The 25,059-nt window shown below is 40.6% G+C and overlaps 1 protein-coding gene and 1 pseudogene across 1 annotated transcript in view; one reads left to right on the forward strand and one right to left on the reverse strand.

Annotated features, from left to right (window-relative positions):
• The window catches only part of Fam189a1 (family with sequence similarity 189 member A1), a 455,203-nt gene that overhangs the window by 220,433 nt on the left and 209,711 nt on the right, over positions 1-25,059 (reverse strand). Inside the window, exon 2 of the mRNA XM_012948679.2 lies at positions 24,597-24,653. Within this exon, the coding sequence (XP_012804133.2) occupies positions 24,597-24,653 (57 nt within the window). The remainder of the gene's footprint in view (positions 1-24,596; positions 24,654-25,059) is intronic.
• LOC101609864 lies at positions 3,015-6,235 on the forward strand (annotated as a pseudogene).

Below are 25,059 nucleotides of genomic sequence, written 5' to 3' on the forward strand. Positions count from 1 at the left end.
TTTGCAGGGGCATGTCCTCCAGAGTATTGGTACAACTCCACACTACAAAGGTCATGAAGAACACCACCCCACAAGATGAACATGAGCTCTACATTTCATCACTACAATGCAGTTAAGACACTTGCCCGAGAAGCCTAGGGATCCATGTTCAACTCCCCAGATCCCACATAAGCCAGACACACATGGTGTTTCACACGTCTGGAGTTCAACTGCAGTGGCTAGAGGCCTTGGCATGCCAATTCTCTCTCTGAATGAAATGTAATGATGGAGCAAGAGCTCCAAAGGGTCCTTTATTGGTTTAGAGATGTATTTTGTATGCGAGTGGATGTGTAATTTTATTTTGTGTATTTTGTGTGTAAACATATCTGTTATGAGTATGTATGAATGAAAGTATTAATGTGTGCAAAAGTAATACTGGGAAAGCTTACCTTCAACAAGCCTCTAGACGGTACAAAATTTTTAGTCAGCTTAACTGAACTAAGAGACTCATATAGCTGTTTTCACACTACTTTTGGATGTGTGTAAAGGAAGTGGAGGGGAGAAAGATTTGGGGAGAGTATTATTACCAAATGATATTATGTTCAATTATGGAAATTGTCATTTAAATAAAAATACATAAACAAACACACATACAAACACACACTGAGAAAGAGAGAGAAAATGAAATTAAATAGGGTCTTTTTACCAAAACAGAATGTGGCATGTCCCAAAATCCTGCAGGTAAGTATTAGCTAAGTAAAATAAATACATCCATGAAACAAACAAACAAAAATCCTGGATAATTTAGATGGACTCAATCAAGGATAAGAGGAAATCTGAACAGATTTCAAAGACAGAAAGAAAATTGATAAGTAGCTAGTATCTAGAAGAAAAAAATGGGCTGGAGAGATGGCTTAGTGGTTAAGGTGCTTGCCTGTGAAGCCCAAGGACCAAGGTTCAATTCTCCAGTACCCATGTAAAGCCAGATGCACAAAGTGGCACATGCATGTGAACTTTGTTTGCTTTGCAGTGGTTGGAGGCCTAGATGAGCCCAATCTCTCTCTCTCTCTCTCTCCCCACCCCCTTATCTCCTCTCTCTCCCTCTCTTTCTCTCTCTACTTGCAGATAAATAAGTAAAAATAGTTTCAAAAAATAACCCTTAATATTAAGATACCTCATAAATTTCACATGAAGAGAGACAGACTTAATTAAACTCTGTACTGGAAAGAGTGAACAGCAGACCAGAAACGGTCAAACATAAAAATAAAATGTATGAGCTAGAGAGATGGCTGAGCATTTAAGACACTTGCCTGAGAAACTTAAAGAACCATGTTTAATTCCCCAGATCCCACATAAGCCAGACCCGCATGGTGGTGCACACGTCTGGACAACTTCAACTGCAGTGGCTGGAGTCCCTGGCATGCCAATTCTCTCTCCCATATTTTTTTTAAAGTTGTTAAAAATATTTTCTGGGGGCTGGAGACGTGAGTAAGTGGCTAAGGTATTTGCCTACAAAGCCAAAGGACCCAGGTTTGATACCCCAGTACCTATTGAAAATCAGGTGCACAAGGAGGTGCAAGCATCTAGAGATTGTTTGCAGTAGCTAGAAACCATGATGTGACCTCTCTCTCTCTTTCTATCTACCTCTTTCTCTCTGTCAAATAAAGAAATAAAATGCTTAAAATGTATTTTCTGTAAAGTAGAATTTTCAATGTTTCCAAAATTTGCCAGTTTTCTATTTTTTCTCCAGATGTGCCTTTAACATCTGTCTAGAGACCAGCTTTGGTGGACCAAGTCTCCTCTCTTCTACACGGGGTTCAGACATGAGTATGTCATCAGTTTGTCTCTCTCTCTCTCTTTCTGTGTATGTATGTGCACGAGAATACACATTTGTGGGCAAGCAGGAGAAAAAGATGGGACAACCTCAGGTGTTGTCCCTTGAGTGCTTGCCATCTTTTCTGAAAAGGACATCTAGCTCTCATTTGCCTATAATTTATCAAGTAGACTAACTGGTTGACCAGGGAAGCCCAGGGTTTACAAGCATGTTCTACCACACGCAGCTTTAAAAATTTTTTTTGGTTCATTTTTATTTATTTATTTATTTTAGAGAGAGAGAGAGAGATAGAAAGAGAGAAAATGGACACCCAAGGGCTTCCTGCCACTGCAAATGAACTCCAGGTGCATGTGCCCCTTGTGCATCTGGCTAACGTGGGTCCTTGGGAATCAATCCTGGAATTGGGGTCCTTAGGCTTCACAGGCAAGCACTTAACTGCTAAGCCATCTCTCCAGCCCTCCCCCCTCAGCTTTTTAAAATGAGTTCTGGGGATCAAACCCAGGTCCTCATGCTCACAGAACAATCACTTTGCCTACTGAACTATCTACCCAGCCCCATTAGTTTCCTTTTCAGCCTTGAGGGAAACAGTGTATACATTAACAGGCATTCCACAATGCAGAGTCCTTCCATCTTTATGTCCTTTTGGAAACTGTAGTTCTGGGCCAAAATTTGTTTTCAAGGGTTCCCCTGCTTTAGATAAATAGTTTAGAAACTACTGATAGATATAAACTTAAGCACTCCTGAGAATACTAAAGAAGGGAAAGAGAAATGCTAATAACAAAAGGGGGAAAAATGTCACAGCTTGGAGGATGAGAAGCAGAAATTTAAATAATCAATGATACATGTTTCTTAAGAAGAATTCAGAACAAATCATTCTGTTCTCATTACAGAAGGGAACTTGTATTGGCCCCAGAACTTTCCTTAAATTACTAATTCCAGAAAAGCTGATTGCTCAAGAATTCTGAATCTAACCAAACTGCTCTTATGTTGAAAGTAACAGATGGCTGCCTTCCTTCATACACACTGAGAAATATGCGAGTTATGTACCCATCCCAAAGAGATGAACAAAATTCGGAATGCAAGAGAGTTGAAATCAGAAGATGCCATTACCCTCTGTTTCTCTGCTGCACCAATGTCGACGTCTTGCCTATCTCCACTTGTTTGCAGCCTCTAGATTATTTTGTCTCTTTAATGTAAGAAAATGGAAACTGAACAACCAGAGGAAATCTTCCTCAACACTGAAACCAGTGGTAAATTTAGTAAATGTCCTGCAGAGGATATGGAAAAGGAACAAGCATTTAAAAGATCTAGAAACACAGATGAGTTGGTTGAATTGCACATTCTGCTTCAGAGCAAGAATAGCTGGGGCAGTGATTGCAAAAGGAAGCAAGAATATTAAGGCGTTTCATACACACTACAATGCCAATGTTTCAGTTCCAGATAGCAGTGGCCCAGGGCGCATACTGAGCATCAGTGCTGATATTGAAACAATTGGAGAAATTCTGAAGAAAACTATCCATACCCTGGAAGAGGGCTTGCAGCTGCCATCACCCACTGCAGCCAGCCAGCTCCCACTCAAATCTGATGCTGTGGAATGCTTAAATTACCGACACTACAAAGGAAGTGACTTCGACTGTGAGTTAAGACTTAATTCATCAGAGTCTGGCAGGAGGAATTACTGGAGTTAAAGGTGCTAAAATTAAAGAACTTCAAGAGAACACTCAGAAGACTATCAAACGTTTCCAAGAATGCTGCCCTGATTACATGAACAGAGTTGTTCTTATTGGAGGAAAGCCTGACGGGGTTGTGGAGTGCATAAAGATCATCCTTGATCTTATATCGGAGCCTCCCATCAAAGGTCATGCACACCCTTATGATCCTAACTTTTACGATGAAACCTATAATTATGGTGGTTTTATAATGATGTTTGATGACCGCCGTGGACGTCCGGTGGGATTATTTCCCAAACGGGGAAGAGGCAGTTTTGACAGAATGCCTCTGGTCAGGGTGGGTGCCCCATGCTTCCCTCTAGAAAAGATTGCGATGACATGAGCCCTCATCGAGGACCTCCTCCTCCTCCTGGTCAAGGTAGCTGGGGTGGTAGCAGAGCTCAGAATTTTCCTCTTCCACCACCACCACCACCACCTAGAGGAGAAGATCTAATGGCCTATGACAGAAGAGGAAGACCTGGAGACCGCTATGGTTGGTTTCAGTGCTAATGAAACTTGGGACTCTGCAATAGATACACAGAGCCTCTGGTGGTTTGATTCAGGTGTCCCCCATATGCAGGTGCTCTGACTGCTTGGTTCCCAGCTGATGGAGATTTGGGAATTAACACCTCCTGGAGGCGGTGTGTTGTTGGGGGTAGGCTTGTGAATATTATAGCTAGTGGCCCCTTGCCAGTGTTTGGCACACTGTCCTGTTGCTATGGTCCACCTTATGTTGTCCAGGGGGTAATGCCCACTCTCTGCTCATGTCATCACTTTCCCTGCCATCATGGAGCTTCCCCTTTGGCCTGTAAGCCAAAATAAATCTCTTTTATTTCCCACAAGCTGCTGTTGGCTGAGTGATTTCTACCAGCAATGCAAACCTGACTGCAACAGTAAAGTGGTACTGAGGAGTGGGATTGCTGTTAGACCCCTGACTGTGTGGCTTTGGCCTTTGAAGCTGATTTTCAAGAGGAATGTGGGAGGATTTGAAACCTTGGCCTAAGAGATGACTTGCAGTGCCGTAAACACAGCTTGATGGCATATTCTGGCTTGAGCTGTAAGACCTGAATGGAGTAAGAACTATGGACTATGAGGTTTGGCTTATGAGGGTGATAATAAGCTTTTCTTGTAGTGGGAGTTTGTGTGGGAAGCTTGCTGTTACGTTCCTGTCCTGAGAAGTTGTACAGGGTTGCTTTGTGTAGAAATGAACTGGTATGAGCAGAGGGATATGGCACAGGAAGAAAAATCTTTGGGTGAATTGCTGCCAATTCAGCTGCAATTGAGAGATTACAACTTTGAGATTGGGCCAGTGGACTTGCCCTGAAGCAACAGGAAGAATGTAGACTCCTTTGAAGGGGCCTGAGTGCTCAAGGAGTGTCCTGTTCTTCAAAGTCTGCTTTATTCCCCATTGGATTAACAAACGGGCACCCTACCTGGTATTGTCGAGTATAAGAAATGCAGGAAAGAGGGGTCATTAAGTTTGTAACATGGTCTTGTGTTTTGAAAATGGCCATAGGCAGTGTGAAGCAGGTTTGCTGGATGTCTGAATGAAAACCCAGATGGAGCCATGAGGATGAACTGTGGATTGCAGTACAGACCCAGTAGAGATGCTGGGACCACAAGATAGCTGCTAAGGAAAGCTGATGGCCCTGATGATGTTTTCCAGCACTGTGAGTAGCCTAACTGGAGGGGTGGAATTGGAATGCCAGAGACTTGTTGCTGGTTAGAATTATCAGACTTGGAGATTTGTCACTGGTTAGAGATGTTGGACTTGAAGCTAAAGAGTTTGATGTTTGCCCTGTTTTTTTTTTTTTTTAATTTTGTGTTGGCTGAATGTTTCTTTGCTATGCTCAATGCCATATTTTGCAGTGTTAATATTTATTCTGTGCCATTATGGTTTTTTGAGGGATTTTTTTGGTGTTATGGCTCCGTTAAAAGATATTGGATTATGGGGATGTATGAACATCATTGGCATTGATAAAAACTATGGGGGCTTTTAAAGTTTGATTTATGTATTGCTTTTTACATCATGTAAGGTTATCAGTTTATGGAGGCCAGGAGTGGAATGTGGTTAATGCTAGATTCCCAGCTGATGGAGACTTGGGAATTAATACCTCCTGGAGGGATTGTATTGTTGGGGGCAGGCTTATGAGTGTTATAACCAGTGTCCCCTTGCCAGTGTTTGGCAAACTCTCCTGTTCCTGTGGTCCACCTGATGTTGGCCAGGGGTAATGTCCACCCTCTGTTCATGCCATCATTTTCCCTGCCATCATGGAGCTTCTCCGTTGAGCCTATAAGCCAAAATAAACCTCTTTTATCCCCACAAGCTGCTTTTGGTTGGGTGATTGCTACCAGCAATGAAAACCTGACTGCAACAGAGCCCATCAGAATGGCAAATGGCTTAGGAACCACAGGGTGGCTCAGGATATGATTCTTCCTATTCAAGGGGTCATGGCTTTTATGGTTATCTTGGTGGACCTATTATTACTATACAAGCAACTATTCCCAAGGATTTGGCTAGATCTGTTATTGGCAAAGATGGCCAGCATATTAAGCAAATGCACTATGAGTCTGGAGCTTCCATCAAAACTGATGAACCTCTAGAAGGATCTGAAGATTGGAACATTGCTGTTACAGGAACACAGACCAGATAAAGAATGCACACTATTTGCTGCAAAACGTAAAACAATGTGCAGATGTTGAAGGATTCTAATGTAAGATTTTTTTTTTCTTTTTTATAGTGTGAAGCAGCATTCTGTAAATTTTTTCTAAGAGTAGTGAATAATTAAAGGAGTCCTGCATCTTTTTTTTTTTTTTTATCTGCTTCTGCTTAAAAAACCAACATTCCTCTGCTTCACAGGTGTTCTGCATTTGAGGTGTGGTGAAATCTTGGCTGTTCACCAGATGCAATGTTTTAGTTCCTCACAAACAGGGCAGGAGGGAAGGCATGCAAAAACTAATACTGAAATTGTGAAACAGCAGCAGATTGAGTGAATTTTATTGTTTGTTCATTGTTGGTGGTTTAAAAAAACATTCCCCCTGTGTAATTATTGTGAACACCTTGCTTTGTGGTCACTGTAAACATCGGGGTGTGGGGCAGGGAGGAAAGTAATATCCCCCATGTCCCTGGCATTTGTTCAGAACAGTGTGCAGAATGCAATGCTCTTTTGTAAGAAGGGTGTTTTATGATTTTTAAAATAAACTTAGTGAATCTAAAAAAAAAGTTGAAATCAGACATTAAGCAACTGACAGGTGAGTCCAATGGGGCTAAGTAAAAGGCCACCATAAAAAAGGAGGTTTTATAGCCCAATAATCTGTGCAAAACGAAGCATGGATTTTTTTTTTTACATGGACATAATTTCCATAAGGAGAATTTTCAAGAAATATTCATTTATTTATTTGCAAGCAAAGAGAAAAGGAGAGAGATAGAGAAGGGACACACCAGGGTCTTGAGCCACTACAAACAAACTTCAAATATATGTGCCATCCTGTGCATCTGGCTTTATGTGAATACTTGAGAATCAAACCCAGGTCGTTAAGCTCAAGTACCCCTGTAAAAAGTTGGAAATAGCCACATATGTCTGTAACCCCAGAACTGTGGGTGCCCCTTGCAGGAGAAATGCTGGGGTTTGCTTGTCAGCCAATCTAGCTGAAAAACGGAATGAGCTTAAGGTTCACTGAGAGACCCAGGCTCAGGGAAATGAGGCAGAAGAGCAATAAAGTTCATCTGTGTCCTCTTCTGGCCTCTGCACATACGTGCACAAGGCCCACACATTTTTATCCACATACATGCATACATCACGACCACACACAAACATCACACCATACCATACTGAAAAAATGAAAAAATTAAAACTAAAGTACTAGGTTCAAGTGCATCAAAAGCTATTCAATTCTTCTACAGAGAAAACCACAACACAGTTTTTCAAAGTACTCCTCAAAGTGATAAACATATATAACAGAGTTTCATTGAAATCCCAGTAAGAGGTTCTTCATCAAACTAACAAGTTCATCCTAGAACCTCCTTGGAAGAGCAAAGAGCCAAGAACAGTCAAGGCACTTTTGAAAAAAAAAGAAAAAACTAACTGTAAAGGACACCACACATACAAGAAAGACAGACTCTTCCTTCACAGCCATTCTGTAGATAATTAGTATTACTAATATGGAAAACCCTTGCCAGTCTTTAGATAATGTTGTAGAGAAGTAGTCATTTTAAGCCACTTCCAATCAATTTTAAACTGTTGAATCACACAAACTGAACAGCAAAATAAATTTGAGTCTTCTGTTTATCCCTAATCAGAATTTTTGTGTTTTGATATAACACTTACCCTTACTGCAATTTGATTTCGTCTATATAAACATTAAAGAATGCTATAAATGTTTTGCTATCACCACAACTTACTATATAGCATAAAGCTCCTCAAGAACCAAAGAAAAGGTATGCGAGAGATCATTTTTCATTAAAAGAAGCTGGACATTTGAGAGGACATCTGATAACTAATAGCTAGTGTGATAGATTTTCTTCAAAGCTGGGTAAGTAGAGATAGTTTGTCAGAATTGCATATTAAATTCACTTTCAATTAGTATGGTTCAGCATTTTATTCTTATGATTTGTATGCTTGATAATACTTTTTAAATTAACTGTGCCACAGACAGACATATCACATACTTCACAGCTGCAATAATTTTTCTAATACTATATCTTTATAGCTATAATTGCCTTCCTTTGCAAAGAATATGCATTCAGAATCTCATGGCACTTCATCTATTACTCTTCTTATATTAGAGCTACCTCAGCATATTAGATTTTTTTCCTTAACGACTTTCTTTTCTATTAGGAGACCACAAAGACCCCGGGGCAAAGGAAGTCCATTAGGAAAGGGAAGCATTATAGCAGAGCCGGATCTCTTAACGTGGACATTAGACAATTCTTGCCAAGAATGGAATGGACAGAAGATCTTCCATTTCCTGTGAATTTTGGCATGTATTTAAAAACAAAAAGCCATGAAGTCTTCAGGATCCACCATTCATATACTGAATTAAATTGCTAACACAGCAAAGCACACTTCAGTGTGTCACTGGCCTTTGCGCCTTGTGCTCTGCTGCTGAGGGGTCATCCCCCTTCACTCCTCTCTGGTCAGCTGCAAATGTCTTCCCTTAGCACACTGTTTAAAACACCTGGACCAGGACTCACTGGATCCCCTCACCCTGGTAGCTAGCTGGTTCTCTCCTTTGCAGACTACAGGCCATCAAGTGATTATTCAGTGTGGGGACAAAGGGATCCACAACCAAAGACCCATTTATTAGTGCACTTCTGAGAAACTGTTCAGGCTGAGTCAGTGGTGCAGCCACCCATCTCCTGATCTCAGCAATACTCAAGCACTGGCCAAGGATAACTGTGGAGCTGGAGAGAAGATCCAGGAAGCAACTGGAGGCTCCTTTGCTGTTGTACTTTTCCCCAGTTCCAACACTTTGATTTACTCCTGGACCATGTGCTTTTCCTGCTTCCTAGATTTTATGATGTTCTGTTGGCCTGCAGAGATTCTCCTCTAATACACTCGCCCAAACTCCACCTACCCAATACTGAAGCTGAATCTCAACCTCACCAAATTTTAAATTTTTCTGGAGTTACTAAGTTTTAACTTTAAATAATTTCTTCCTGTCATGTTATATATGCTCAGCCCTCCATACCTATGGGCTCTGTACCTGCAGATATCAAAATCACTGGATGTTCAACTCCTTTCCATAAAATTGACATAACATTTGCATATAAACTATCCACATGCTCCTATATAGTTTAAATTATTTCTACATTATTTTAATACCTAATACAATATAAGTACTATGTAAATTGTCACACTCTAATAATGACAAAAACATTCTTTATTCTTCAACATAGAGACACTTCAATCCCCAAATATTTTCAACCTAAAGCTTGTTGAATCTGCAGAGCTTCCTCCACCATGCACTCCCCACTATGATTGTTCTGTCTTGCCACATATGGAACTCTCTAAAACTGTGAGCCAAAGTGATCTTTTTCAGCCTTACAAGTTATGTCAGGTATTTTGTAATAGTGATAGAAAATTGAATCATGCTTGGCTATTTTTCCTGACTCATATCACTTCCTCATCTAGAACTCAAACTTCATGAAGGCAAGACCATGCCTTATACTTCTTGTTTCCCAGTCACCATATGGTCAGTGCCTTGCACAAAGTATTCAGGTATCTGTTGACTACTATGGCACAGAGACCCTGAGCTCCTTATCTTGCAATTCTCGGAACACTATGTGTCCTGTTCAGACAGGAAAAGAAGTGGGTAAAACTGATACCAGACTGTTGCAGAATCATAGTTCAGGGTCACCCTGACCTCTTCAAGGTCATCCATGAAGCACATCAAGACACACACAATCAAACCTCTAGTGACAGCAGCTGGACAACTCTTCTCTGCTGGAAGCATCTTGAAACTCTGCTGGTGCCCACAATAGGGAGTACTACGTGATTCATCATAACCAGGATCTTGAGATCCAGCTATGTAACATATTAACAGCATACTAACCAACAGACATGAGTTACAGTAAAGCAGTCACAAAAAGATAGGTAGAGTGGGAGACTCCACCCAGCACTCCTGGTCTCCCGAAGATGGTTCATCTCCTCAGTGCTTTTTCAGTAGGGCACATCACCCTCTTCACCTGTGTTTTGGTGGGAAGAGTTACAGTCTGAGCCATAGGAATAATTTATTTTCCCTGAGAGCCTTCTTAACCAATAGTTAGAAGCAACAATCAAGGGAAAGCCTACTATAATTGTTTCCAGGTGATCCAAGAGCATACATCCAACTTTGTATTATTCTGAGCACATAATCAGCGCATTAGATGCCATTGTCTACCTTGTTTACTCTCTGCCTATCCAAGCTCATTGTCTCTTGCCAAAAGTTAAGTTTTTGTACATTTTCAATTAAAACCATGCCTGGTGAATCAAAATAAAAGAGTTTGTACTTCTAAATAAAGTGATTTAAGCAAACATAAATAAATGTCAGGCTATACTAAAGATGAATATATTTTCCTGGCCATTTTTAATTTCACATGGTCTTGAGCAGTTTTCTTATCTTGTACTTTACTTATCCATTAGTCATTCTTTTCTTGCTTGCTGACATGTCATACCATAGTGATTAAAAGACAAGCATACTAATCTATTTTCATAAACAAGGTAAATTTTAGTGCGTATATTGATTTATTAGCAAAATAAAGTCCTCTGTTGTTTTAAAGGTCTGCACAAATAAATATGAATACAGATGGTTCCTCTTTTCCACACTAAACCAATGAAAACTTAATCTTTAATATAATCAAACAAAAGAGGTTCTGACCCTTCCTGACTATAAGAAACCCCTAAAGTGAATTTATAATGAACTTTCTGAATAATGACTTCAAATACATTTACATTAAATATATTAACCTTTAACTCACCTATATTTTTAATAGCATATTAAGCTTATATTTGAGATCAATTCATGGCTTAGAAAGAAAGCTCTAAGGCTTTCTATAACTCATATTAAAGGTTAAAGTGATTCATATTTTTTCCACAAAATTTGGTCAAACATGACTTTGTAATAAGACTAGGGATGAATTTCTGATGGGCACAGCAGGAATCATTTCTGTTAGTACAAAAATTTAAAGCACTTTTGAAAAGAAGTTAATATATGCAGCATAGGATTTTAAGCTTTTTTATATTGAAAAATGATCAGCATAGCAATGAAAAGAGAAATAAAAAAAAGCACTAATCCAAGCTGAAGTTCATTCATCATCCATTTCCCATTCCTTGATGTTTGCATGTTACATTAAATGTTGCACTTAAGGAAAACAAAAATAGCAGTATCCAAGCTGAATGGAACATCAAGCAAATCCATTCTTCTTCATCCATTATCTGTGGGTTTCCAATATCATTGAGACCACAAGAAAGATCAGTCATTTAGAGCTATGCATAAATACATGGGACTGCTTTCCCCAACTTAAGACTCATGATCCGACACTCATTACTTACACTCCAGGATGTCACTGGTAATTCAGCTCCAGTGACTAGAAAGAATTTGATCAGGGTCAAGAACAGAATTAAGAGAGCTATGATTGCTCTGGATGCCATGCACATGAGTTCACCAGGGGCAGAATGCAAACTTGAGCTTGAGAATCATCCAAACATCTGCCTGAATTGATGTAGAGCTATATAAACCTCCTTTTATATGTGTACATGTGTGTTTGTAGTAGGAGTAGATGTGACGTGGTATGCATGTGTGTAGCATATGCCCGTGTGCTGCAGCAGCAGCAGCAGCAGCACTCCATGTACATGGTGCAGAGTCCACAAGAGAATGTCGGTGTCTCTCTCCACTGCTCATCTGCTTGTTTCCTTGAGATGGAGTCTGTTCACTGATTTGGGAGCTTTGGTTGTTTCCTAAGTTGTGGTGATTTTCTGGTCTCTGCTCCCCACAGATCTGGGGTTATAGGCATGTGTGACCACACCTTGCTGTTAACATAACTTCTCAGAACTGAACTCAGTGGTCTCAAGCCCTCTCCAGACCTCATGCTTGCACAGCAAGTGCTCCTAACTGCCTTCTCTCCAGTCCTAATCCTTTTACTGATAAAAGAAATATGGAACAAAACCCACTTTCCCCTATGTAGTAGCTTTTAATTAAATAAGCTGTGAAGCTGGGCATGGTGGCACACGCCTTTAATCCTAGAACTCGGGAGGTAGAGGTAAGAGGATCGCCTTGAGTGCGAGGCCACCCTGAGACTACATAGTGAATTCCAGGTCAGCCTCAGCTAGAGTGAGACCTTACCTCAAAAACCCAGTAAATAGGGCTGGAGAGATGGCTTAGCAGTTAAGCGCTTGCCTGTGAAGCCTAAGGACCCTGGTTCGAGGCTCGGTTCCCCAGGTCCCACGTTAGCCAGATGCACAAGGGGGCACACGCGTCTGGAGTTTGTTTGCAGAGGCTGGAAGCCCTGGTGCGCCCATTCCCTCTCTCTCCCTCTATCTGTCTTTTTCTCTGTGTCTGTCGCTCTCAAATAAATAAATAAAAATTTAAAAAAATTATTTAAAAACCCAGTAAATAAATAAACTGTGAAAGAATTATTGGGATTACATACATTTCATTCATTCTGATGCTGACAGTCTGAAAAGGATGCTGACAGAGCTGAAAAGGAGGCTAAATGATTAGCCAATACAACAGAATTTCAGATAAATTTGAAGGTCTAAGGTAAGGCAATGATTTAAAGCCAGATTGCCTAGGCTGGAAATCTGCCCACCATGTATATGGTATGCTCCCGTGTGTACCTCAGTTTCTCTTTTGGTAGGATGGCAAGTGAAGTGCCCACTGAGGTGTCAGGAGAGGCAATACTTGAACATATCTCAGCCACAGTGTTTCATAGCCTCACTTTCTACCACGGAAGTCAAATTGAGGTGATAAGATTGTACACTGCAATTTCCTTCCTTCCAAATCTCTTGCTACAAAACTGCCTCACTACATGAGCTTTTTCTTACCCCTCTGAAATGCAGAAATCTGATGCACATTTAGGGTAAGAGTGCCATCTGGGAAACATAGCTGGTACAGGAGACAGATTAGTCATGCATTTTCTCTGCTAGTCCTTTCAAATACACTGAATAGATCCTGACTTTTATAATTATAATCTAAAGTATGGTAAGATTTAATTTTTAGAGTAATTTAGGTCCACAGTAAAATTGGGCAGGGGGTATAAAAATTTTTCACACAGTCCCTATCTCCTCACATGCACAAACCTCTTACTACTAACATTCCCTACCAGGGAGGCACATTTGTTGTAATCAATGAGTCCATGGACACATAATGGCCCAGAGTCATGTTAAGGTCCACTCTTGGTGCTGAACATTCTATAGGTTCAGACAAATGGACAATAGGGTGTATGCACAATTATAGTACAATTCACAGGGGTTCCATTCCCCTATGAGTGCCTGTGCTCAGTCTGGTGCTACATCCCTTGCAACTTCTGATCTTTTCACCATCTCTACAGATTTAACTTTTACAAGAAGTTGAACAGTTGGAACTGTACAGCATGTATCCTTTTCTGACCGGCCCCTTTCTCTTAGTAATATGCATTTAAATGTTTTCTTGTCTTTTCATGAGCCATCAATAGCTCCTTTTTTTTTTTAGCATTGAGTAATGTTCCATTGTCTGGTTGAACCAACTTCTCTATCTGTTCTACTGAAGGATGAGACATGGCCTTTTTAATTTACCATTTTGAGACTGTGGTTTTCAAAAAGTGTTTTTAAAAAATCCAGACTAGATTTTAGTATTTCTGAAAGATACCATGATGTCTTCCTCCTAGATAATTCTACAAAAAAATATCCTGAATGCAGAAAATGTAATTCTAACACGTTCACAACCTAAACACACTTAACTTTATCTTTCACACCTGCCCAAGTGCAGTTACTTCTATTGGCTACATCTATTTGTGACTGAGGAGCCAGGGTCCCAGCATGTTCCAGCATCCCCCATGTGAAGTCCAGCATTCATTCACAAAATTCTGTAAGAAGGGTCATTGTTACTTCTGAGGTTCACCAAAACTCAGAAGTCACCAACATGGGTTGTTAGATGACTTCCGTAATGGCCTACTGGGCTAAACCCATTTTGTTTCAGCTAATAGTGTTTTACATCATTAAGTAGACTGTTATTTACACTTGGATATTATTATAAGCTTTATTAAGGTCTAATTTTCAGAAAAAGTCAATCATTTTAATTGTATAGCTCAACAAATCTAACAAATACATAAAGCCATGTAAGCACCACAATCAAAGCACAGATGGTTCCATACCTCCTCAAGGTTCCTTTGTGTCCCTGTACTTACAATCTCTTCCCACCGCTGATGCCTCAAACACCAATTGGTTCTTCATCACCAGAACTGTACCATGTTCCATTCACTGTCATATGTTTGACCTCCCTTACCTTTCCCTAATTCCCTCATTTACTTCTTTCTTTCTTTCTTTCTTTCTTTCTTTATTTATTTGAGAGCAATAGACAAACAGAGAGAGAAAGAGGCAGATAGGGAGAAAATGGGCATGCCAGGGCTTCCAGCCACTGCAAACAAACTCTAAATGCATGTGCTACCTTGTACATCTGGCGTACATGGGTCCTGGGGAATCAAGCCTCAAACCAGTGTCCTTAGGCTTCACAGGCAAGCACTTAACAACTAAACCATCTTCCCAGTCCCCATTTCTTTCATTTTTATTTCTTTTCATTCTGTCTCTTTCTTTATTGGAAAGGAATTCGCTACATAGTCCAGGCTGACCTTGAACTTGTGATCATTCTATCTCTGTCTCCCCATGTGCTGAGATTACAGGTGTATATCACCACACATGGCCTGGATTTTTATTAGCCTATTTCTTTAAATTTATACATCTGTAATATATCAACTATCAAGACCTCTTTAATCCCAGCAATATTCTGTCAGAAAAGCAGAAAACTATGTAACAAAACTGCTACATTCAAATACTCCGTGATGATGAACTATACTCCATACCTCTCAGATGATGTCCTTGAAGACCAGGTGGTTCTTATGTTAGGATAGCAGGAGGATCGTAAACTCCAAGGTAGGATGAATGGTCTTTCCAGATACACTGTCAATTGGTATATATGACAGATTTCCTTTCTTAAACACCTTGGCTAACTAATGACTAGTGAATGAAATTTTCAGGATGAATGTCATCAGCAAAAATGCCACTGCAAAGACCCCTGAAAATTTACTCTTCCATAAAAGGAAGTAAAAAAAAAAACTGACAGAAATTGCCAGAATCAACTTGTTCGGAATTCTGGAAATTAATCAAAGGCTTGTAGAAACATCAGAATTTATTGTTCAGAATGGCAGCTGAATCCTGGGTTAGAAAAGTGGACACTTGGTGCCTTGGCTCTACTTCCATCCTCCATTCCCCAACTCTACACCAGCGTTGAAAAACACTTCACATGTCTTGTATAGCCCAGAAGTCACATGAGGGAAGAAAGCAGAAACAGGCCACTTTCAGAGCCTCTCCAAAACAACTGTAATGATGTGGCCATTCTGGAGCTTCCTTTGATTGCCATACAGATGTAGAAGGCTATTGGTACTTGACTTCTCTTGGAGTGAAAAGCCTTTCCCCCAGGGACAGTGGTCAAGTACTTTTATAGGCAAGTGTTATCACACTGAAGCTGCCAAGTGACGGGTAATAGCTGTGGCAAAGAACGCACTGTGCAGAAAGCCTTAGAAACAAAGTCTGGAGAACACAGAATGCCATGCAGTGTATATGCCCTGGGAGAAGTGAAGAAAACATTATACTTTCACCTCTGAGCTTGAGGTTCAATGTGAACAGGAAGAAAAGGGTAAAATGACCAGTTACCCACCGGGCATTATGTCCAAGTCGCTTAGCAAAGAGTAGGAAATGTATTAAACACTTCAAGTGTTTAGGTAATCTCTGTCTAATCATAAGCCAATTGACTACCAAATTAACTGTGTCCACACATGAAAAACAATACTGACTTTAGATGATTGTTTTTTATTTTTATTTATTGAAAAATTTTTATGTGATGAGGAAGAATGGGCACACTACAGCATCTTGCCACTCCAAACGAACTCCACATGCATATGCCACTTTGTGTGTCTGGCTTTACATGGCTACTGGGGAATCAAACTCAGGCCATAAGACTTTATAAGCAAGCCCCTTTTAACAGCTGAGCCATCTCCCTAGCCAAGGATTAGTTTTTAAAAGGCCACTAAACAGATGACAACATTTGCAATAATTAGCATCAAAAACAAATTCTAGAGAAGGGGGAATTTAATTTCTAGAGGTGTTATATTTATATTAAAATGTCCAATTTGCAACAAAAATAAGCAAGACATATGAAAATATGAGCAAACATGGTGCAGATCAGAGAAAAAAATCAAGAATAATAAATGGTCCATGAGGAGGACAAGGTGGTGGACTTAAAGACTTCAAATAAGTTATTCTACATATATTGAAAGACCACATAAAGATCTTTTTGAAAGAACTAAGGTAACATAGGACCTTGATGTGTCACCTAATGATCCATATCAATCAACAGAAATTATAAGAAAGAATCAATTAGAAACTATGAAGTTGGACAGTATAACACTTTTAAATTTTTAATATTTATTTATTATTAGAGACAGAGAGAGGGAAAGAGCGAGAGAGAGAGAGAGAGAGAGAGAGAGAGAGAGAGAGAGAGAGAGGGAGAGAGAATGGGCATTCCAGGGCCTCTAGCCACTGCAAACAAATTCCAGACACATGTGCCATCGTGTGCATCTGGCTTAAGTGGGACCTGGAGAATCAAACCTGAATCCCTAGCTTTCACAAGCAAGTGCCTTAACCACTCCAGCACGAGTATAGCACTGTAAATAAAAATTTATTTGGAGAGGTCAACTGGCAGATTTGAGTAGGCACAAGAAAGAACCATCAGTGAGCCTAAAGATAGGCCAATTGAGATTAGCTAGTCTGGACATTTGGTTAAGAAAAAGAAAGAAGAAAAGAACAGACTCTGGAATGCATGTAATACCATAAAGCATACCTACAGAGACTGTGGAAAGGAGAGAAAAAGGGAAAAGTAGAAAATAGAATATTTGAAGAAATTATGGTCCCAGACTTCTCAAATGTTAATTTGTCATGATATTTATATTTCTTCTAACTTTTAATTTTATTTATTTATTTATCTGAGAGAGTATGAGAGAGAAAGAGGCAGAGAGAGAGAGAGAGAGAGAGAGAGAGAGAGAGAGAGACAGAGAGAGAGAAAGAAAGAAAGAAAGTATTGCCAGGGCCAGTAGCCACTGCAAACGAACTCAAGATGCATGTGCCACCTGTGCATCTAGCTTACATGGGTCCTGGGGAATTGAACCAAGGCCCTTTGGCTTTTTAGGCAAACACTTTAAGTGCCAAACCATCTCTCCAGCCAATGATGTTAATTTTTATAGCAAGGGCAATGGCTAAAAATATAAAATATATGGTTAAAAACAATAAAATAATTAAAGTAGTATGCTAGTGAATATTTTTTAACATAAAAGAAGATAGCAATAATGAATGACTTTAAAAAGATAAGACATGGTGCTGAAGAAATGGCTTAGTGGTTAAGGTGCTTGCCTGCAAAGCCAAAATAACCAGTTCGATTCCCCAGGACCCACCTAAGCAAGATGCACAAAGGGGCACACACATCTGGAGTTTGTTATCAGCGATTGGAAGCCCTGGCATGCCCATTCTCTCTTTCTCTCTCTCCCCTGCCTATTTCTCTCCCTCTCTCAATTAAAGAAAAATAAAGTATATTTCTTAGAAAGATAAAACATGCAGAAAACAAATAGCATAATGAGAGTGTAATCTTTTTATCAGAAATTACATTAAACTAAAATAAATTGAACTCTCTAATTAAAAGGCAGAAATTGGAAACATGTATTTTAAAAATATGATCCAACTATATGATGTCTACATGACACTTTTTAGTCATAGAGGTTGATAGAAAAAAAGATAGAGCATGATATGATGTGTAACCTTAAAGACTTGGACTAGCTATACCAATATAGACAAAATAATCATCAAGACAAAAGTTGTTATCAGAAATGGACATTTTATAGTGATGGAAGAATCAATAAATCAAGAGTATATGATAATTATAAACATGTTAATGCCTAAAAATATGTTCAAAGTAGAAAAAAATGTAGCAAAGAACAGTACCCTGGATAATTAGCTGATAGCCTTGTACTGAGACAAAAAAAAAAAAAGGGGGTGTGTAATTTGCTGATATTTGTAGCAACCTGAGGAATAAGTGAACACTTGTGAAGACAGCAGGTTTTAATCTTGCTACACTTGTGTCCTGATGTGCAGGGATAGGGTACAAGGAAACTGAGCTGGAAGTAAGAGCATGGTCCTGAATGGTACACCCTCTGAGCTCTGTCCTTATTAGTTGCAAAGCTTTGAGTATGACTAGACTTTGCAGTATAGTACCATAGAGTCAAACACAGAGTGATCAATACATGTCACATTTCTTTCATTACCATTATCATTATTATTATCATGATCATGATAATCATCATCCCAAGGATCAGCACAGTTACAGGTAACTCTAAACCTTGACATTGGACACTAATGGTGTGGACAAAAAGAGCAGGCACCTTTGCCTAGTGAACAGTAAGCTCATTTGTTTTCTCATCAGGCTGCCTCATCCCACAAGGATCCAAAGTGGAGGCTGCAGTCAACATGGCTTCCACTTTTATAGGCCCCCAAGACTACTCATGCTGGATCAGGCCTATCAGGGTGACGGTTAGGGAGAAGGACTATGCATTCAACCTCTTCCTTCCCACCAACTAATCACAAGAAACCAAGCAAGCAACTCCACCAAGTATATGTACTTGTGAACATAGACAAGTAGGGATGGGCTGATACTGAATACAACAAATGTCAAGAATAGAGACTGAGATGACTCAGAAGATGAAGAGGTAGGAGGATCACCATGAATTCAAGGCCACCCTGAGACTACATATTGAATTCTAAGTCAGTCTGAGCTACAGTGAAACCCTACCTCTAAAAATAAAAAAAAAAAAATCAAGAAGCAATATAATTAAATATTCAATGAAAGAAAATTTCCCACAGCTATTTTTTGAAGAATCTAGTAGATAAATAGCATTGAGTGAATGCAATCCAGTATGGTATGTAGTGACCAGATATATCTTTCCAGAAATATTCTAGTCCCATCTCTTAATAATGCAGGTATCATTTGCTCAGAAACTCACTTTTAAAATCATTGCAATCACAATCAAAATCAAGTCATGATCATCAGATGACTTCACATTCTAAAATGCATTGTAGAGGAAAATGCATAGAAGTAGATAAAGAATGACATTATAAAGCTTGACTAATTAAAACAGAGTGGCATTGGCTGCAAATGGACTGATAGATTCATTAAAAAGAATGGCTTTCAATGAACAAACAAATGTCTAGCAGTGGGAGAGGAAAACATTTCAATGTAATGATAAATATTGGATATTCAAAAACTGGTATTGGAGAAATGACTAGCCATTTAAAAATGATGGAGTTATATACTTCATATGATATGTAAAAGTAAATTTAGGATAAAAATAAATGGAAAACAAGTAACTACCATACAAAAGCTATGGCTATTATAGAAATAAACAAGAGAGAAACTGGTAATGGTGGTACATACTTGTAACCTGAGCACCTGGGAGTTAGAACAGGAAGATCAGGAGTTCAAGGTCTTCCTTTACTACACAGTGAGTTGGAGTCCAGCCAGAGATACAAGAGACCCTATCTCAAGTACTAGGAAAGGAATGAGGTGGAGTAGGAGGAAGAAAGGGAGGGAAATAAACAGGAGATAATTTCAGAGTCACACCGTAAAAGGAAGTAAGAAAGGGCTGAGGGATGATGGCTCAGGAGTTCAGAACAGATTCTTTGCAAAGATGAGGGTCTGAGGAGGCCTGAGGGACTGCTCTAGTTCAATCCCCAAGACCCACATAAACAGCTGGGCATAGCCACTCATAGCTACAACACAAATCCTGTAGAGGAGCAGGGATGGGAAAATTACCAGAACTCATGAAAACGCAGCAAGCTGCAGGATCAGTACGAGACTGCAGCTCAAGTAAGGGCGAAAGAGTGATGGAGCAGTGTGGTAGTCTGAATGTATGTCCTCCACAGATGCAGGTGTTTTTATTGAAATCGAGTTTGCAGCTTCAGCAGCTAGCTGGCAGACTCCTGCTACAAGGATGGGGGTGTCAGTAGCCCATAAGGGGAGGCTGGAGTCCACCCTGACAACACTTGCTGAAGGCATAGAAAATAGAAGGCCAACTAAACAAACATAAAAGTAGGAAAAATGAGACAGCCTGTGTGTGAATGAGCATGAAAAGACAAGAAAGAAAAAACGGTGCCTCCCACTTGTAGTCTTGTGGGTAGTAATGCCAACAGAGCAGCAGAAAATGATATTGGACAAGATAGTTTATTTGAAAGAATAAAAAATCAAAATCAAGAGATACAGGATGGGACTAGGAAGATGGTACAGCAGTTAAAGATACTTACTTGCAAAGCCTAACAGCCAGGATTCAATTCCCAAGCCAGTCACATAGGCTGGACACGAAAAGTAGTGCAAGTGTCTGTTGTTTATTTGCAGTGGCAAGAGTTCCTGGTGAACCCACAGACGCATGCATGCACACATGCAATTAAATAAATAAATGAATGAATGAATGAATAAATAAAATACATTTTTAAAGAGAAATATATAATTAGAGAAGAACCAGGAAGCAGAAAGGTATTGCCCACATGGACTGTGGTAGGCTGGCAAAAGGAGAATTTGCTTTAAGTCAAAGTCTGAGTTCATTCTTCAATGCTTGGAGACCTTCTCTTCTTTTTAAAACTACTACTGAATAAGGGAATTCCTTACACATCATGGATACTATTACTTGGACAAAGCAGGTTTGCATCATGTGTCTAAGAATCTTGTGGTGGTTACTTTCAGGCTCACCTTTGCCAGGTCATGGTACCCAGCCAGACATTTAGTGAAACACTCACTTCAAAATTGCTGTGAGCATATTTTTTGAGATGAACAGTTAAGACAGTTAAGTCAACAAACTTTGAACAAAGCATATTACCTCCCATAACATGCATTGACTTATTGAATCTGTTGAAGGTCTCATGAAAAAAAAAAAAAAAAGACTCCCTCAAAAGAAGAAACCCTGTCTCCAGACCCTACCAACACATCAAAGCCTAGCTGAGGCTCTAGCATGCAAGCCTACAACACAGACTTTTCACTGGTTAATAATGTCAAGATTCTTTGAAATAAATATCCCAATAGATGGAGAGATAGAAAAGCAGGCAGGCAGGTGGAATTAGCTAGATGCACCCTTCTATAACTGTGTTTTCTGTAGAACCCTGATACATGGTGTGCATCTGTACCCATGGATCCTGCATCCACAAACTTGACACACTGTGGATTATAAAAATATTTTTAGGGCTGGGGAGATGGCTCAGGGGGTAAAAACACTTACTGTGCTAGCATGAGAAGCTAAGCTTGGATCCCAAGAACTCATGTAAAGATGGATTGTAATCCCAGCCCTACCATGACAATATTCGAAGTAGAGACAGGAGAACCCCTAGAAGCTCACAGGCTCACGGCAAGAGACCCTAATCAAATCAGGTGAAATGGAAGGACCAATACCCAAGGTTGTTCTCTGACCTCCACATGCACATGATGGTACACGTGTGTGTGCATACGTGTATGCACACACACATATAAGGTGGAACATAAGGACCAAGTCCAAGGTTGTTCTCTGACCTCCACATGCACATCATGGTGCATGGGTGTGTGCATGCATGCACACACACACACACACACACACACACAGAGACAAGGTGGAACATAAGGATCAACCAATACCCAGTGTTGTTCTCTGACCTCCACATATGCATCATGGTGCACACACACACACACACACACACACACACACACACACACATACACGGAAGGTAGGAGGTGAGGACAAATATCCAAGGTTGTTCTCTGACCTCCACATGCACATCATGGTGCATTTGTGTGCGCACATACACACATGCACACACACACAATAAATTTAAAATATATGCATATATTATAATTGATTCTTTATTAAACATTCATAGGTTTTGCTTGTTATTATTCTCTAACCCAGCATAACTACTATAAGAGGAATTTCTATTGTATTAGGTGTTATAAGTCATTTCAAGATGATTTCAAGTATATCGGAGGATTGTGTAGGCTCTGTGTAAATATTGCACCATTTTACATAGAGACTTGAGCAACTGCTGATATGGTATCCATGAAGGTCCTGCCTTAAACAGTGAAGGATAATGATGGCATTGACATATTCCTATTTTTAGTTTTTATTCTTGAAATACAGTCAAAATGGATCAGAGTCAGTTTTTCCTAATGAATCAAATGACTGCCCTGTGTGGTCAACACTAACAGAAGAATACTTTGATAAGAGAGACAACCAACGACCCACTAAACCCCTCCCTCCATGTTTAGCTGCCTCTGGAAGTGCCTCGTTCAGAGAGCAGTGCCTGCCAAAGCATCTCTGTAATGAGGCAGGGCCTGTGACAAGTTCTTGTGGTTTTTACATGCAAGTGATGAGTGTCACTTTTAGGCCAAGGAAACTGAGAAACAGGAGACCCATCCCCATCCTGTACACCTTCTCACAAAGCCACAGGGACTCCACAGGCCTAAGGAGTAGTGGGACCAGGCTCTCTGGATCCCTCATAGGTGGCTAGTAACTACAAAGCTAGCCCTGGAGAGCAGCCAGAAGCCAGCACACACTGTACTAAACCACTGAAAACCTGGTTTGACACAGCAGCTAGTATTTCCCCCAGGAACCCTTCCATCTCTGGCTGGGACTTGGGAGGAAATTAATCAATGCAAGGTGAATGTGAGCCTCTTCCACAGAGCAGCTGGTCTTATACCAGTCACCCAACAGAACTCGGGACCAGTACTTGGAGCCCTCTGTCTCAGCAGGCCCAGCTGCTGCTATGTCCCTCCAGAACAAGGTCCTCAAGCTTGCCCTACTCTCTGGCTTGCCGAGGACATATCTGAGCCACCTTTGTACAGAGTTCTAACTCTTCATCAATTATACGGCACCTGCATCCTGCCCACCCTATTAGGATCTCTACCCCAGGCTACAATTAGAGGCAGTGTGAGAGGATGAAGAGGCACATCTTTCTTGTCTTTGCCTCCACACACACCCCAAGGAGATTGGCTGGCTTGAGAGGACAGAATCTGTTGGGGCCATGGGGGCATGTGAGAAGGAGTGGAGCAGGCTGCCCCCTGCCTTGCTGAATTAGGCATCTCAAAAGCCACTGCACAGCACAAGCAACAATGTCAGTCCCCGGCTGGCATGCTCACCGCCACCCGATTCTGTGCCAGCAGCAGCTGCCTGATGCATACCCGAGATTGCTCTAAGGTAATCCATCCAGGAGAGGTCCAGGTGGGGCGGGAAGGTGGAGGATAAGGAAGAAATGAATAAATCAGGTGTCTTGTTTGTTGGGCCAGGATGAAGGGGGTGAAGTGTACGCAGGGCCTTATCTACCAGCCTCTCTACTTTTTTGCCCATTTGACACCTTCTACATAAACACATCTTAAAGAAAATTTATTCTATGAGCTAAGCTATAGAAAAGAAAGCTTAGCTGAATTGCAGGCACTATTTCCCCTGACACCTTTGCAGGATGCCACAGTCACTTTCATGAAGGAAGAGGTGTCTTCCACAAACAAATTTGTTTTTTTTTTCTATTTCCATTAATATTTAGTGCATGTCATTATCTCCAAATCCAATCACTTAAAAATGAGACTTTAAATAATTGATTAATACAAAAGGAAAAAAACCACCATGCTGTCTTTTTCATTACCCATCAAAACCCAGAAAACCTCTTCCTCTAGTCCTAACACGAGCACATCAAGATATTAATGCAGACACGGAGAAGACCGGGCTACAGATCAATACACACAGGCCTGCTTGGGGTACTTTGCAGAGGGAAAACCTATCACCCTCCCCCACCTTCCACATGGTCCACCCCTCAGCACCATGCCCAGCAGTCCTTTTAAAGAAACTATCTGTATTTTATTCTCATGACATTTTGCTATAAAGCACGCATATAAACTAACCTTTCGTGAACTCTGATAAAATATGTGCTGCTTGGTGATCTAGATAAGCATAGATATGAACAAATCGACCTCAGGGGCTGGACAAAAACACACTAGCATGCAACTCTCAGCTGTCTTTGTTCCTGGCAGGCCCTCAAGCAGAGCAAACAAATAAGGACTTGATGGGGGATCTCGGGGAGTCAGTCCAGGAGAATTCTCAGAAGTGCAACATGTAAAATGCACAGTGGTTCTGAAGGGCACAGCAGCATGCGGTATGTATGTGTTTATACTGATGGTCTGCATGCCATCTCCTACCAGGCAACTAGAATCCTCTCTGCCATGCTTCCACCACACTCACTCCTCTGCAGGTAGAACCCAGTCTGGCACTACCTGGAGTCCCAGGGACCACTTACCACAAGCGAGAGAGGCCTCTTCCAGGAAACGACACCAATGAGTCCTGACAACAGCACCTGGAAGGACAGGGGACAGGGAGGTGAGACACTTGAAAGCCTTTTGTAAGCCAGGTATGGTGGCACATGCCTTTAATCCCAGCACTCAGGAGACAGAGGTAGAAGGATTGCCACAAGTTCAAGGCCAAACAAAGGGCAAGTAAAGTCTCTATGTCCCAGGAGTGGGGTTCCAGTGAGCTGAGTGTTCTGGCCAGATGCTCGCAGCATTTGGTCACATGGACAGGCAGCCCATGCCCTGACCTCTCCAGCCATTAGGTCACTACAAAGCAAGGCATGTCATGGACTGCTCTGGACAGCACAAATGATGGTCTTCTGGAAAGACCCATCTCCAGGCTGCTTAGTGCTCCCTGGCCCTTAAAGTGTGCTCAAGAATCACATAAAGGAAAGAAAACAATCTCTAGGGAAG

The sequence above is a fragment of the Jaculus jaculus genome, chromosome 3 (genome assembly GCF_020740685.1).
Source record: "Jaculus jaculus isolate mJacJac1 chromosome 3, mJacJac1.mat.Y.cur, whole genome shotgun sequence".
In the NCBI taxonomy this organism is placed as follows: domain Eukaryota; kingdom Metazoa; phylum Chordata; class Mammalia; order Rodentia; family Dipodidae; genus Jaculus; species Jaculus jaculus.